General features: G+C 49.3%; 1 protein-coding gene across 1 annotated transcript in view; it reads right to left on the bottom strand.

The window, feature by feature from the left end:
• Window positions 1-15,368, bottom strand: part of RYR3 (ryanodine receptor 3) — a 1,933,484-nt gene that overhangs the window by 1,276,362 nt on the left and 641,754 nt on the right. Inside the window, exon 14 of the mRNA XM_078661960.1 lies at window positions 6,485-6,620. Coding sequence (XP_078518086.1) covers window positions 6,485-6,620 — 136 coding nt within the window. The remainder of the gene's footprint in view (window positions 1-6,484; window positions 6,621-15,368) is intronic.

Here is a 15,368-nt window from a genome sequence, read left to right as displayed (position 1 = left end):
AATGCACTCTGATGGAAGCATACTTAAGACCAGATCTTGCTAAGTGTAGGAGGTAAGGGAGAATAACATCCTCCTGGCCCTTGGTCGGATCCAGGTGACGTTCCCTACACCAAAGAAAAAAACCTCTTCACTTAAACGCGTAAGACGTTCTTGTGGAGGGCCTTTTGGCTTCTCTCAATATATGCATACAATCAGGAGGCAGATTCAAATGTCCGTATTGGAGGACCTCAGGAGCCATGCTGTTAAGTTCAGGGAGGGAAGGTTGGGATGAAGAATCCTCCCCCCCATCTTGGACAGAAGGTCCGGCCTGCAGGGCAACCTCCTGTGTGGAAGTACCGACACTTGCCGTGGCCAATCCGGAGCTACCAGGATCCTGGTCATGACTGATCTGAGGAGCTTGTACTCCACCTTCGGGATCAGGGACAGAGGAGGAAAAGTGTAAGCAAAGGTCCCTGACTAGTCCATCAACAATGCATTCCCCCGTGTCCCTGGACGATGGAATCTGGACGCAAAGGCGTGGCATGTTGCGTTTACGTCGTCTGCGAAAAGGTCTATTTCCGGACGACCCCACCGATGGAAGAGGTCTGCCACCACCTTGTCGTGCAGCACCCAGCCTGGCTGGTCTTCGAAGTGCCTGCTGAGTGCGTCTGCTTTGATGTTTAGCTCGCCTGGCAGGTGCACTGCCACCACTGTGAGGTTCTTGGCGAGCAGCCAGTGCCAGATCGCCTGCGACTCCAGGGAGAGGGGACGCGACCGGGTTCCATCCTGTTTGTTCAGGTAGAACATGGTCGTCGTGTTGTCGGTCTGGACCAGCACCGAATCCGATTCTATGGCAGGCAGAAAAGCTTTCAGAGCTAGATGGACTGCTCGAAGCTCCAGCATGTTTATGTGGTAAGACTGCTCCTTGGTCGACCACCGCCCCTGTATCTGGAGGCGCCCCATGTGTGCCCGCCAGCCTTGGAGAGACGCGTCCATCACTATGGATTGTACAGGGAGGGGCTGATGAAAAGGAACTCCCACCATCAGATTGCGCTGTTGAATCCACCAGGAAATGGAGGATTTCGCCGCCTGGGAGAGAGATATTCGATCCTCCCATCGACCTGTAGCCTGATCCCACTTATCCTCTAGAGACTACTGCAAGGGACACATCCGCAGCCTGGCGTGGGGGATGAGGAAAATGCACGACGCAATGGATCCGAGCAGAGATGCCACCTGCCGGACCGTCGGGCACTGTACCTGGAGCAGAAGTTTGCATTTCTGCCGCATTGAGGACAGTCTCTCCTCCGAAGGATACACTCTTCCCACGCTTGTGTCCAGAACTGAACCAAGATAGTGGATGCTCTGAGTGCGAGTCTGCACTGACTTGTCCTCGTTGACATGGAGGCCAAGTTTGTGTAGGTGCCGCAGGCATGTTTGAAGGTCTTGATTCACTTGCTGCGGATATTGGACCTTTCAGCAGCCAGTCGTCCAGATATGGATAGACGAAGAGTCCTTTTTTGTGTAGGAAAGCTGCCACCACCGCCATACACTTGGTGAAGAATCTCGGCGCTGACTTGAGGCCAAAGGGCAGAACCTTGAACTGGTAGTGTTTGTGGCCGACCACAAACCTCAGGTACTTGCGGTGGTGCTTTGCAATGGCGATGTGGAAGTACGCATCTTGGAGGTCCACCGAACACATCCAATCTCCGACTTGAAGATGTGGACATATTTGGTGAAGGGCCAACATGCGAAACTTCTCCTTGATTATAAATTTGTTTAGAAGTCGAAGGTCCAGAATAGGTCGAAACTTGCCCTCCTGATCTTTTTTGGGGACAAGAAAGTACCTGGAGTATACTCCTCTTCTTCTTTGCGAAGGAACAACCTCTTCTATCGAACCACTTCTGAAAAAGAGCTCTCACTTCTTTTCGAAGCAGAGGTAACTGATGAGGTCGCGACTTTTTCGGTGGAATGTCCTGTGGACATGCACGGAAACGAAGTGCGTATCCATTCCTCAGTATATTCAGCACCCAACGATCTTTTGTGATGCTGACCCACTCTGCTAGATGTTGAGATACGCTTCCTCCCACTGGAGTGGGTAACTGCGGCAGAGGAAGACACTGTTCATGACTTGCCACCTCTCGTCGTGGCAGAGAACTGCTGGTGACCTCCTCTACCTCGGTTAGACTTCCCTCCTCGAAACTGAGGTTTGTTCTGGGTCTTTGTTTCGGGACCACTGAGGGGTTTGAACCCTCTGTTGAGGCCCCTTGCGTTGGTTAGACTTGTAGCGGCGCTTGAATACTTTCTTCTTCTCTAAACCAACCGCTTTAACAGTGTCCAACTCTGTTTTCATCCGCGTCATCTCTTCTTCTTCGTGAGCTCCGAAGAGAGAAGAACCAGAAAAGGGAAGGTTGATGATTCTCTGTTGGGCATCAGTTTTCAGGCCTGTGAGCCTTAACCAGGCCGACCTCCTGGCGCATACTCCATGAGCGTAGGAATGGGCAGAGAGTACCGCACCATCCGCCGCCGTACTAATCATCTGATTAGCCACCAGGGAACCCTCCGTGACAATCTCATCGAAATCCTTTCGATCTTCTTTGGGAAGCTTGGCTTTAAAACGCTCCAAAGAGTCCCAGAGAGCTCTATCATAACGACCAAGCAGCGCAGCCGCGCTGGAAACCTTAAGAGAGGAGGCCGCAGATGTACAGGCTCTACGGCCCCACGAGTCTTGAGATCTGCTCTCTTTGTCAGGTGGCACGGAAGAGGTGGCGGAGACCGCATGAGTCTTTTTGGCAGCCGGCACAATCACGGAGTCTGCAGGTGGATCCGTTCTGACAAAGACTGGATCCGATGAAGCCGGTTTGTACTTCTTTAGGAGAAGCGCTGCCACTGTTTTTATAGTCGCTGGCGTCAGAAAAGTGTCCATGACGGGGTCCAAGATCCCCGGGACTAACGGAAGCAGAGGAAGAGATGCCGTTTTCTTTTGGAGAGTCTCGAAAATCACCGTAGTCGTGACTTGCGGGACTGACATCTCGATATTGAGTTTCTTGGCACCTCTCTGCAGGACATCATGATAGGTGTTTATATCATCTATGGGAGAGACCCTGGAAATTGGGCTGTCCGATAGTGTGGGAGAGTAATTCCTCCTTGAGGAGCGGGTGGAGGAAGAAGAGGAGGTAGATGGTGTCCTTCTCCTTCGCTGATGCTCCTTGCGCCTTCGCTCCTGCGACCTTCCAACGCGTTCCTCTCGCCTCGGAGAACGTGATCTCACGACCCTTCTCTCTGGAGATGTGCGTCTGGGAGGACTTTCCCTGTCTGCCTCCTCAACCAGTCTCTGAAGAGGTGAACGATGCACAGAGCTGGCATACTCCTGCATGCGTTTGGTAGCGCCAGAGTCCCGCCAGTGACTCTACGGCAATTGCCATCTAGGGGACAACCTAGCCGCCGTCTGGGCCTCTTTGGATCTTGAGGGAGACTTTTGGGCGCGTGCAGCCACTTTCGGGGAGGCAGATTTGCTTCTGGAATGAGAAGACGAGTGGCGCGAAGCTGACTCCGTTACCAGCACCACTGAAGCCTCTCTCGACCTCGCCGAGCCATGTCTCGACGTCGAGCGTGCTCTTGACGGCGATCTGTGCTGTCAATGATCCCGCCGTCTGCTCGACGTTGAACGTCATCTGGACGGCGACCTGCGGTGAGCTGGAGAACGCTCCCTCGACGTCGAGGCGCCTGTCCGTCGACGTCGAACGCCTCCTGGACGTTCTAGCAGGCTGCGGAGGGGTTCGTCTATGCCTCGACGCCGAGCGCCGTCGAGACGACGCTGGAGACCCACGCCTCGACGCCGGTCGCCGCTGTGATGGCGACGGCGGAGGGGTCCGTGCACTCGACTTCAATCGCTGGTGGGACTACGATGATCGTAGAGAGCCTGCCCTCGAAGTCGAGCGTCCTGCCGACGGAAGGTCTTTACCCCTCGACGCCGAACGTCGTCGAGATGACGATGGCGGAGGAGTCCTGTTCCTCGACGCCGATCGTCGCCAGGTTGACGACGGCGGAGGGGTGATACTCCTCGACGCCGATCGTCGCCGGGTTGACGACGGCGGAGGGTCTCGGGTTCTCGACGCCGATCGTCGCCGGGTTGACGACGGCGGAGGGTCCCTTGTTCTCGACGCCGATCGTCGTCTGGTTGACGATGGCGGAGGGTCTCTTGTCCTCGACGCTGATCGTCGTTGGGTGGGCGACCGCGGAGACTTGTCTGTCGACGCCGATCGTCGCCTAGTTGACGAGGGCGGCGGAGGATCCCAAATATTCAACGTCAACGAGCCTTTATTCGACGGCGAGCCCGCCGTCGACGGTCTTTTCTTCGACGAATATCCCTTTTGAAGGTCTTTTCTCAGCGCCGAGCCGGACGCTGATGCAAAGGGACGCGAGGACGTGTGCCTAGAAGCGGATCTAGGCCTCTTGGATCCCTTCTTCACAGGGGACCTACCTCTAGATTGACTTGCCAGACCATATAGGCGAATCTTCGCTCTGTCCTTTAAAGTCCTGCTGGTAAGGGTCTGACAAAGAGGACAGGTCTTGGGATCATGATCCTCAGGAAGACAGAGAATACAGACCTCATGTGAGTCTGACTTGGCCTTCTTTTTCCCACAAGAAGGACAAGAGTCAAAAAGAGAAGGCATTTTCAAAGCCAAAAAATGCCCTAAACTGCCAAAAAAAGACAGCTACTGACTTCTAGAGTCAAAAGACGTCGAAGTAAGTAATAAAAGTTGTGAAAAAGAATGAATTTTCTGACAGAAATCAGAAAAAGAGTGGAGCTGTGTTTCCAGGATCCTTCTAGAAGGAGCCGGAAAGAACAACTGACCTAACTGTCTCCCCTGAGGCATGATGGGAAGCTGGGGGTCAGGAGTGCCTTAAAGGCACAGTGTCAGTTTACTGCTATGCAGCTACAGGTTAGCTGTTCAGTCTTTTTAGACTGGTGATTTGCAATGCAGCCTGGGAGCTTTCTATGCTTTCAGTGGTTTATGAGAATGTCTACTGTTTTCTGAGCATTAAAACAGTTTCTAAACAAGCTTTGCTGTTGTTTCTCATGTTTGTTTCTAATGCATTTCTTTCATGTATAATGGAAATTCTTTGCTGCATATTCAGATCTGATATTTATTTGGCTGCAATTGCTTATTTGTATATATATAAGCTTATATATATATGGTTATATATATGTGGGGCACATATAATTTAGTGTTTCCGGGGTCCCGCGCATGGGCGGTAATATTCTAATGCTTATGACTATTGATGAGGATCCCCTGGAAGAGAACTTAGACATATACTGAGTGCACCTAAGAAAACACATCTGAGAGCATCACTCTTCACCACTACCAATGCTACAGGTGTGTCTTGCAAAGCGAAGGATATGATGGCTTATAATAACATTTTTGGTTAGATCCCACTCAATATGTTGTGAGAAACCTCTTTCCAAAATCTTTTATTGGATTTGTCATAATTTGATGCAGTTTGGAAACAACTGGTAATACAGAATAAGTAGGACTGCGACAAAGGAAAACAGCTCATTGAGTAGCATGCCCTTTATATTGCTGATTAGTGTTAATATTCAATGACTAGTTCTTTCCCCCCACAGGGGTTCTCTATCCAGCCAGGATAGTGGCCAGAACAGATCAGGCACTGTTGGGGGGCCTAAAACTAGAAACCTCTATTGCTTCAAGAATCGGCACTCATTTCTGCATCTTCTGCAGGCCACTTGTATGCGAGAATTCAGATGCTATGTACATATGCAGAAGCCTTGGACAAAGTGGGACCGAACTCCTTTGTTTTTAGAGACACCAAGAGGTGATAAACGCCGGTGCAACGCCGTGGCAAAGTGCCACAAAGCCTTTTCGATACCACATCTTACAAACCAGATCATGGTACGGCAAATTTTACAAAAGGTGTTTTATTCCAATGGCACAATACATCAAACCTTGACAGAGTAACTTCCACTAAATTTTACAAACCATACTACGATGCACCTCACATGCCGTGGCACACCACACAAACCTTGGCACACCATGTTTTACAAACCGTGGTACAGTATACACCTTACAAACCTATGAGAGTATTCCAAGTTACAAACTGTGGCACTATGCTTTTTAAATACCATATCACTATTCATTTTACCAGCCATGGCACGTTGAAGGAACAAGTCACTTACCTGTAACTACAGTTCTCCAGCACTGGCATATTTAATAGATCCAGAGGATTTAATCATTTGCTGTCATTGAGCTAGGCCTACCTACTTGACGACATCAATGATTCAATGATCCAAGTTTATGAAAGGTCCAATGGTATAGGAGCTTAGAAACCATAGTAGATGGTGCACTTTTTAAATCAATGTCACAGTGCCGTTTTTAAAATGTGGTACAGTGAATTCTGCAAGTCATACCACAGTACTTACAAACCAACTGCCATGCAAGTTTCACAAATAGTGGCAAAGCACATCTTATTTCTTGAACACACTCACCGAGTAATTCATACAGGAGGTTGAGGATTTCCTTCCAGGCTGGTCCGGCCTCATCACCAGCAACCTCTGCAAAGTGAGCGGCACTGCTGTAAACATTAAGACGGTCGATGCAGTTCAACACGAGGGCCAGCATCCCCTGCAAATGTACCAGAAATAAGGCATGTTGTAAGAAAGTCAATTCTTTCGGGATGCAGCAGAATGAGGGGCTTGGAAATCCCTAGCTACTTCTATGGACACCTCTGCACCATCATTAATATTCTGGTTTATCATTATGACAAAAACTCAGACATGCGTAACACTAAGCAGTTCTGTAGGAGGCTGGCTTAGAATATAGTCCACACTTATTTATGCACCTTGCACTAATCCAGGCAACCCTTATGGTGATTTTAGTGGTCTTTGATAACCATTGAAAGCCCTCAAAGTGGTGGCTGTGGAGAGCAGCCTTCAGGTTTATCTTGAAGGAGTGTTAAGCAGTTTATGTTACCAGTTTAATCATGTAGTGTAGTTTAAATTAAAAAGAAACCACACAGTGTATCTATTTATTAAACAACACTCACTAACACATTGGTATATCTCCTACCCAGAGATATCAACACAAATACACAACAATACTTCAATTGCAAAAAGGTAAGTAAGCACCAAATACAGTGGTCTCCAGGGGGAGACCAAACTATATACTAAGAAAGTGGAATGCGAACTGTGACTAAAGCCGGGACTTGGACAGGAGACTCAGAGGAGCTGGGGACACAAGGAACCACCCACGGCAAGTACCTAGGAACTCCACGAGGCTATGTGCAGTGTGGAAACACAGCCGTGAGTCCAGTAGAAGTCAACGGAGAAGTTGTGGTTGCAGTTTTTTAGAAGAAGGACCCTTCCCAGTGGACCCTGAAGAAACCCCATGTAAGACAGAAGATTGGAGAGTCACCTAACCCGTGTATACCACAGGAACCAGGATACCTACACCAGGGAAGCTAGGTATATGCAAAGTGATGTCAGAAACCGCCATAGACCACAAAGGAGGACTTCCGAAAAGATGCCGCTGGAGAAAACTGTGAAAGAGTCTCTTGGAATCCAAGGATGGATTCTTGAAGTGAAGAACCTGTAAGCAGTGGGAACAGAGTCTATGTCACTCGGAGGTAACCAGGAGTCACAGAAGAGCAATGCCCACCGACGTGGATGGTTCAGAAGTGTTTACAGTGACCTTTTTGCTGCAGCTGCAAAGACCAGGCGATGCTGAGGAAGACCAGGAACTGTGCACAAGCTGTCCCACATCGGAATTCAAGAACCAGTTTGTTGGTGTCTGGCGGGAGCACCAACAAGCCTTGGCAGCTGCAACTGGCTTGGAGAACGAAGAAGAAGCAACGTTGGTACCAGCAAAGTTCAAGGGACTCAACTCAAGCAGGAGAGTCATAGCAGGCCCTAAGAAAGCAGGGGATCCCACTGGAGCAGAAGACAACTCTCAAGAGGACCCTTATGTCAAAAGCACAGGAGTTTCAAGAGTACCCCAAGCAGCTCACCAAAAAGAAAGGCCCACGGTGCAGAGGATGCAGTGAGGACGCTGTACTTGACAAGAGGAGATGCTGGAGATTTGAGCTTCTTGTAGCCTGATGATCTCTGGAGTACAAAACCAACAATCCTTGGCAATGGCAAGTCGACGTGGTGCACAGGGGTTTGGTCCCAGCAGTTCCGATGAGGGATACTGGCCTCAAAATTGCAGGCCTTGAGGGAGTTGCAGAACCATGACCTGTGTTGCTGAGCCTTTCGAATTCCGTGGGACGTCAGGAGTAGTAGACCGGTCAGCTTCGTAGCGGTGTCTGCAAATGCAGGGGAGTGACACCTTCACTCCAAGGGAGACTGCTTTGGGTGTTCTTGATGCCCACAGGCCTGTTGAAGAAGCACAGACAGACAACAAAGAAGACTTGCAGAGCAGCGATACCAGGAACAGCAGGAGTCTTCCTTGATCTAGTCTCAATTCCAGGCAAAGTCAAAGTGTCCAGACAGTTAAAGAGTGACGTGGTTTCAATCTTAAGTCTTGTCCCTCGACGAATCCGAAGAGCCACCTACAGGTAAGCCCAAAAGTACCCTAGGGAAAGGTTTGGAATGACTCTGGGGTCCCTCCCAGGGGAGGGCTGGACAGAGGGGAGGATACTCCCATGTCCTTTATCCAGTTTTGCACCAGAGCGGGAGCCAAAGGCTCCCCTGAACTGGTTCAAACTGGAGTATGCAGGAAGGGCACCGAATGTGCCCTTCAAAGTAGCCTGGTGGCACTGATAAGCGTCCCCACCCCAGTCTAATACACTAAGTCCTGTCTGGGAGGTGGTCACACCTCCCTGTGTCTGGAAACCTATTGTTCTACCTTCCCCAGCTTGAGCTTGGCTCAGCAGCAGGAGGGCAGAATTGCATCTGTGATCAGCAGCACTAGCTTGCTGTCAGACCCTGAAAGGCTGTAACTGGGAGTACAGGGGGTACCTCAATGGAGCCCCCAGTACATGGGATCATACTTCCAACACTGGAATTAGAGTTGAGGTATGATTTCAACATGCTTGATAACCAACATGACTGGGTTTGGTGTAGTCACTATTTAGTTAGACATTTCGTAATACCGGATGTCCACTATTTGCATCACCTCTGAGGTTTGTAGGGATGTCCTGCTTATGCAGGGGCACCCTCATACTTATAACCAAGCACCCTGCCCTCAGAACTGAAAGACCTGCCATAGGGGTGATTTTAAGTTTTTAAGTGCAGTGATCTCAGACTTATATCTATCGTGAAGGGTGCAAGCAGCAACTCACACAGGCTGCAATGGTAGGCTTGTAGTCACAGTTTAAGTGGTCTCTCATGGGTGGCACAATACATGCTGCAGCCCATGGGAGACTCCTGGTGTACCTATGCCCTGGGTACCTTAGTTCCATATGCTAGGTACTTACAAGAGTACATCAGTAGCCCATTGTGGGGGTACAGAAGTACTTACTATGGTCATTTATGGAGAAAGCACAGTGGCTGGAGTCCTGATTAGCAGAATCCCAGTCAGACTAGTCAAAAATATACTGACACCAAGCAAAAAGTGAGGGTAACAATGAAAGCAGATCTACTTTCCTACAAGTTCATAATTCAGTGTAAGGCAAGTAATGGCTTACCTTCAGCAAATGTGTTTCTCAAAGCCACTTGTCTCACTATGATCTCTGCTCTTGATTGTAAATCCAGGCAGTAGTGGTAGGAGAAAGAGTGGGTGCAAGAGTACACCAGTAGCCCATTGTGGGGGTACAGAAGTACTTAATATGGTCATTTATGGAGAAAGCACAGTTGCTGGAGTCCTAATTACCAGAATCCCAGTACGACTAGTCAAAAATATACTGACACCAAGCAAAAAGTGAGGGTAACAATGAAAGCAGATCTACTTTCCTATAAGTTCATAATTCAGTGGAAGGCAAGAAATGGCTTACCTTCAGCAAATACGTTTCTCAAAGCCACTTGTCCCACTATGATCTCTGCTCTTGATTGTAAATCCAGGCAGTAGTAGTAGGAGAAAGAGTGGGTGGAACTGCAGATTTCCTTTATGGCTATTCTCATAAATAGTGCTGTAGCGCCACCTCTCTGGTGGAATGAGCCCTCATTTTGTGTGGGACTCTTCACCGTGTTGCATACAATCTGCACATAGGTTACAGGAGTAAAGAAGACAAGCTAAACAAGATAACCTCAAACTCCTAAGAGTGATATGACCATGATATGAATCAGTGCCAACCATTAGTATCCACCCCTTGGTCTCGGGAAATCATCCGTCATTGTTCTACAATATATTGTGGTTGTCGCCATCTCGGGGAGCCTCGGGGACGCACATTTCTTGAGGGCTGCACGGGGACACCGCAGTACAGGTGAGTGGCTTTAAATTTATTTTTAATTAATGTTTAATTACTTGTTAATAGGGGGGGTGGAGGCGGGTGTGCGTAGCGGAGTTTGTTTGCAACTCTGTGGACCTCCGCGTAGCTCTTCAAGCTGGTCAGCTAAAGCATCTACAGACCCCTCCCAGTCCTCCTCACACTCCTCTGGCTGCCACTCAGGGCGATAGGGCACACCAGGGATGAACAACAGTACGAAAGTACCCTGTGGTGCCGATACAAAAGTCGAGCGACGTCAGTCCGTCGCCGTGTCCAAGTCGGGTCTGAGGCTGGGGTCAATGGCAGTTGGGAGCACAAGAGACGTCGGGGGCGTCATCACTGGAATCAGCACTGGGCAAGGTACTGTGAGGTCGACCGGATCCTTGGGGGCCCTCTGGCGCCAAAGCCGCTGGCATTGAAGGCCCGGGGCCCCCAGCCGAGTCAACAGGGAAGTCGCGCGCCGGCAGAGTCTTGCTTCCCAAAAATGTTATGAAGCGCTTCGTAAAAAGCTCGAAGCTGGGCAGGGGTCGCTCCGCCTCCGGGAAAGGGAGGGAAGCGCATAGCTGTCCCAGAAGCGGGCTCCGAAGATGAAGCTCGAGAGCAGCAACCCTCAGGGTCCCGCGTCAACAAACTGGGAAAAGGCGAAGAGCGACAATGCTTCTTCGCCTTCTTCTTGTGCTTCGACTTACCCGAGGACTGCGAAGACTTCGATGACGAGTGGTGGTGGCTCCGCGACCAGTTCCATGACCTTCCTCTTGACAGGGACCTCGTACGTCGTGGAGCGGACTGCCGGGCCTCAAAGAGCTTTCAGGACCGCCCCTGCAAGGACTTCTAATTCATGGCCCGGCACTCAGAGCACGACTTCGGGTCGTGGTCACGCTCTAGGCACCAAAGACAATCGAGGTGCAGATCCATGACGGGCATCAATTTGTGACAGGATTCACAAGGCTTGATGCCGGTCTGATGATGGGACATCCCTCGTCCTACGAGTAGTCGAAGACTCAAAAAGACGTCGCCAAAAGTCGAAATAAGTTTAGTCAAAAATGACTAAGGGGCAAACTTCCCTCTGCATCTGTGCTGACTGGCGTGGAAAAAGAAAGAGCTGACGTCAGCGTGCAGGGGCGGTGTCTTAGTAGATACCGTGACGTCATCCCGGCAACCACGACGCTGACGATGGAAGCGGAGTCAACCAAGGCCACCTACCGCCGTGCAGGGGTATTACTACAGAAAGAATTCTCCGGATCCAGTCTGACACATCAGGCTAATTCTATGGTAAGGAATCTATATCTAATGGCCTCTTTCAGATCAAAACATTTGGGCAGCCCCAGGCCATGTATACCACTCTTCCTGCCTCCATACATTTAGCAATGTCTTGTTTCTGCATGACAAAGCCTCAAGGTACAGAACAAGTGCTGTTTCCTTGGCAATTCTACATCACCAGGGATGCCCAATATTGTAAAACCGGGGGTGCAAGGGACCAGTGCTCCAAAATTGGACACTAATTTCGATGTTTCTGCCTTCCAATATGGTTGTATGCATGGACAATCCCAGAGCGTGTGGAATTATGAGCCCGATCCTCCTCACATCATAGGCAGTTGGATGAGCTTGCTCTTCCTATTTTAAACAGTGTCAGTGATTATAAATTATATTTAGGGCCTTAAGTTGTTTGAGTATCAGGCTTGATTTGATCGCTTCTTCCCTAGGGTGCCTCAGGGCCGCCTCCCAGACCACATCCTCCAAGGGGGCAACATCTAGCTCCCACTAAGTCCTGAGGGAATTGAGTTTGTCAGGTCTGTTATCGATCAGAAAGGAAAAGGTATGGGATATAGCCTTGGAAATCAATTCCCCTGAGAGTATCCTGCCCTCCAGGGCTGCCCAGGGGAGATTCTCCGCATGTAGAGCATGGCAGAGTTGTAGGTATATACGATGTTGAGAGTTGTGCAGATCACACTCCTCCTGTAGTTTATTAAAAGACTTTATATCTTCCCCATCCGCTATGTCACCCAGGGTAGAGATACCAGTGAAGTCACAGGCTGTCATTCCCATCAGGCTCCTCAGCTCACGTAATCAGTCTCCCACCCACAGGGGAGTCTTTCTAGATAATTTGTTTTTCCAGCCTACATAGGTGGTAGCCTTATCCCACACCACCAGAGCTTAATTTGTCGGTTCCAGTAGACGGTCTCGGCAGGATACACCATAAATATAATGTATATGAGATTTCTTTTCCTTCAGATGCCTCTCTACACTCATTGCTGGATCCTTCCTTGGCACACAGCCCCATTTTTTTATGTGTATCGGTGATTGTTCAAATAGTACACTCTATGGTACGGCAGTGGAATACAGCAGTTATCCACCAACCTATACAAGGTGTGGAGTGCTATCCGGGGGATCCTGCCAGCCCAAAGGAGCGAACAAGGAGTCCCTTCAATTTTGTTAAAGAAAACTTCAGGCGCTAGCAAGGAAGAGTTTTGGGGAACATATAAGAATCTGGGCAGTGTGATCATTTTAAATAAGGTAGCTCTGCCCAGAATTGACAAGGCGAGGTGACGTCATCGAGCAGTGTCAATCTGGAACCATTGAAAGACCACCTCAAGGTACCTTTTCACAAACATGACCAGCCATCGAGTTATTTCAATACCCTGGTATCAGAAACCATCTGCTAAAACCATTACCTCCGGATGGAGCACAGTGGTCAGAGGCCAACGCCCTATCTTGTACAAGACCGACTTGTTCCAAATAATCTTGCAGCCTGCATAGCGTCCAAAAGCACGAAACATCAACAGTACCACTGACAAGGAGGTCACCCATTTCGTTAAGTACAGTAAAATGTTGTTGGCATATAGTGATAATATTTCTGGGGTGGCCGTTACCTTCAGGAAGCTGGACACATCCGCACAGCACCTCAGCTAGCACACCAGTAGCTCTAGGCACAGAGCAAACAACAAAGGCGAAAGGGGCAGCCTTGTTGTTTCCCCCGTCCAAGGAGAAACTTGCTAGAACATATACCATTAACCGTCACCATCGCCGACAGGTCGCTATAGAGCAGGCAAACCCAAATGCAATATTTCAGGCCAAACCCCAGCATATCTAGGACCTGGAACAGATACAGCTAGCTGATAGATTCAAAGGCCTTCACATCCAGTGCGAAAAGGGCAGCAGGCTCTCCAAGATCACAGCGGCAGACAAGCCAATTGTGCAGACGTCAGAGATTTTGGCAAGTTAACCTTCCTGGAAGGAAGCCTGTCTGAGCCCCATGTACCAGAGTAGTAATCACTCATCCCTGGTGAAGTGCCAACATCTTAGTGAGTAACTTAACTTCTGTACTGAGAAGGGAGATTGGCCTATAAGAGGCACATTGTTTCAGGGGTTTACCCTGTATGGGTATAACCACAATGGTAGTCCTAAACAAATCAGGTGGAACCCACCCCCTCAATCCAGCCTATGCCAGCATCGCCAGGTTGTGAGGCCCCACCACTGATAGAGTTCACTTGTAAAACTCCACTGATATGTTTTTCGGCCCGTTGCGTTCCCCGTTTCTGCTAACAGACAATCGGCTTTGTCTCCCACTTCGTAAAATTTGTGTTGGGTTGCCAGGATGTGCAGCTTTACCAAGTCATGGGTAAGGGAGTGATATTCCTTACCAAGGGCCTCAAAGCGGAGTAACGTGGTTTGGGCTCCTGTAGACTTATAATCCCTTTTTGATCACCATCAGGCGCTCTCCCATACGGCGTTTTTTCGGAGAGAGAGTATTTTGCCTATCTCAAAATCCCAGTACACTTACAAACCTTCCCCCGGTTCTGCCAGGTTCTCTCCACCCTAAATGGGGGGATTCTTCTTTGCTAAGACTCTGACGCCCCTCGATCCCTTGACATGACTTGCATGAGCTAGTACTGTGTATTGGCTCCTACTCAGTAATGGACAATAGTATCCAGCTAGATGAGTTTCCTTAATGAGCACTATATCCAGAGTTTGTCTCTGGATATTCTGTGTAACTACAAATTCTTTATCATATGCAATAGGCCATTGATGTTCCAGGACAATACAGATAGTCAGTTTGTATCACCCAGTGTAAACCACCTCATAATGTGTCCGGGGATCAGGGGATCTCCCCTCCAAATCAACTGTTACGGAGTCCCTGTCTCCCCAAATGGCAGAGCCAGTGCAACCTCAGTGGTATTCATAACAAAAAACAAAAAACAGTAACCAACCCCAAGAAAAACAACATGAACAGTGTTCCGGTATACCACCCCCTTCCACAAAGAACAGCCACTTGCCACGTATACCACTCTTTCTCCATGAATCAAAACTCCCCCCCAAAGTAACAACCTATGAGTGGGCCTGGGTGTCTGCTAGCCTTCCTCACAATTATATTCATCTCTTTGTGGCACCTCAAGATGTTGCAGGGTCATCCTCCAAGAAGATGTTTCTGAGGTAAAGCTATGGATACTCAGTCGAGCTGTTTCCACCATGTAGCGAACTATCACTGAACTGGTCAGAGCCTTTGAACCGATTGCAATATCAAGGCTCCGGCTCAGAATGTAGTCCTGGTCATTGACTCCTCTGGGCAGCCTGGCTTGAAGCCTCTGGGTAGTCGACCTCAGAAGGGGTAGACTTTCTTTCTCATCCTGGTTGTGGGACAGTGAACGGACCTGCCTGAGTCTCCCTCTCCTGCAGGCCCGAGGCGGCGGAAAGGTGTTCCAGGAGTCTGCCATGTTAGCATCACCCGGCTTGTTAGACAGGTGTGGATTTTTTTCCACCCATCGCCACACTGCTTCTGGGTTGGTGAAGAACAAGGTTGTCCCCTGGAAGATGACCTTCAATTTCGCTGGGTTCATAGGCATGTATTGAATTTGCATAGCTCTGAGTTTGGTCTTCACAGCTGTAAAAATATGCCGCTGTTGTTGCACTCTGAGTTGTGGGACATTATTCTGCTGCAATCTGCTCTCTGCGTACTCCGCTCGACGTTCTAATTCAAGGGCCACATTGCAATTTTTTTTTAAGTTGATGCA

This window comes from Lissotriton helveticus, chromosome 9 (assembly GCF_964261635.1).
Source record: "Lissotriton helveticus chromosome 9, aLisHel1.1, whole genome shotgun sequence".
NCBI classification, from domain to species: Eukaryota; Metazoa; Chordata; class Amphibia; order Caudata; family Salamandridae; genus Lissotriton; species Lissotriton helveticus.
Note: the sequence above shows the minus strand (reverse complement) of the source record. Positions and strands in the feature narration are given on the sequence as shown.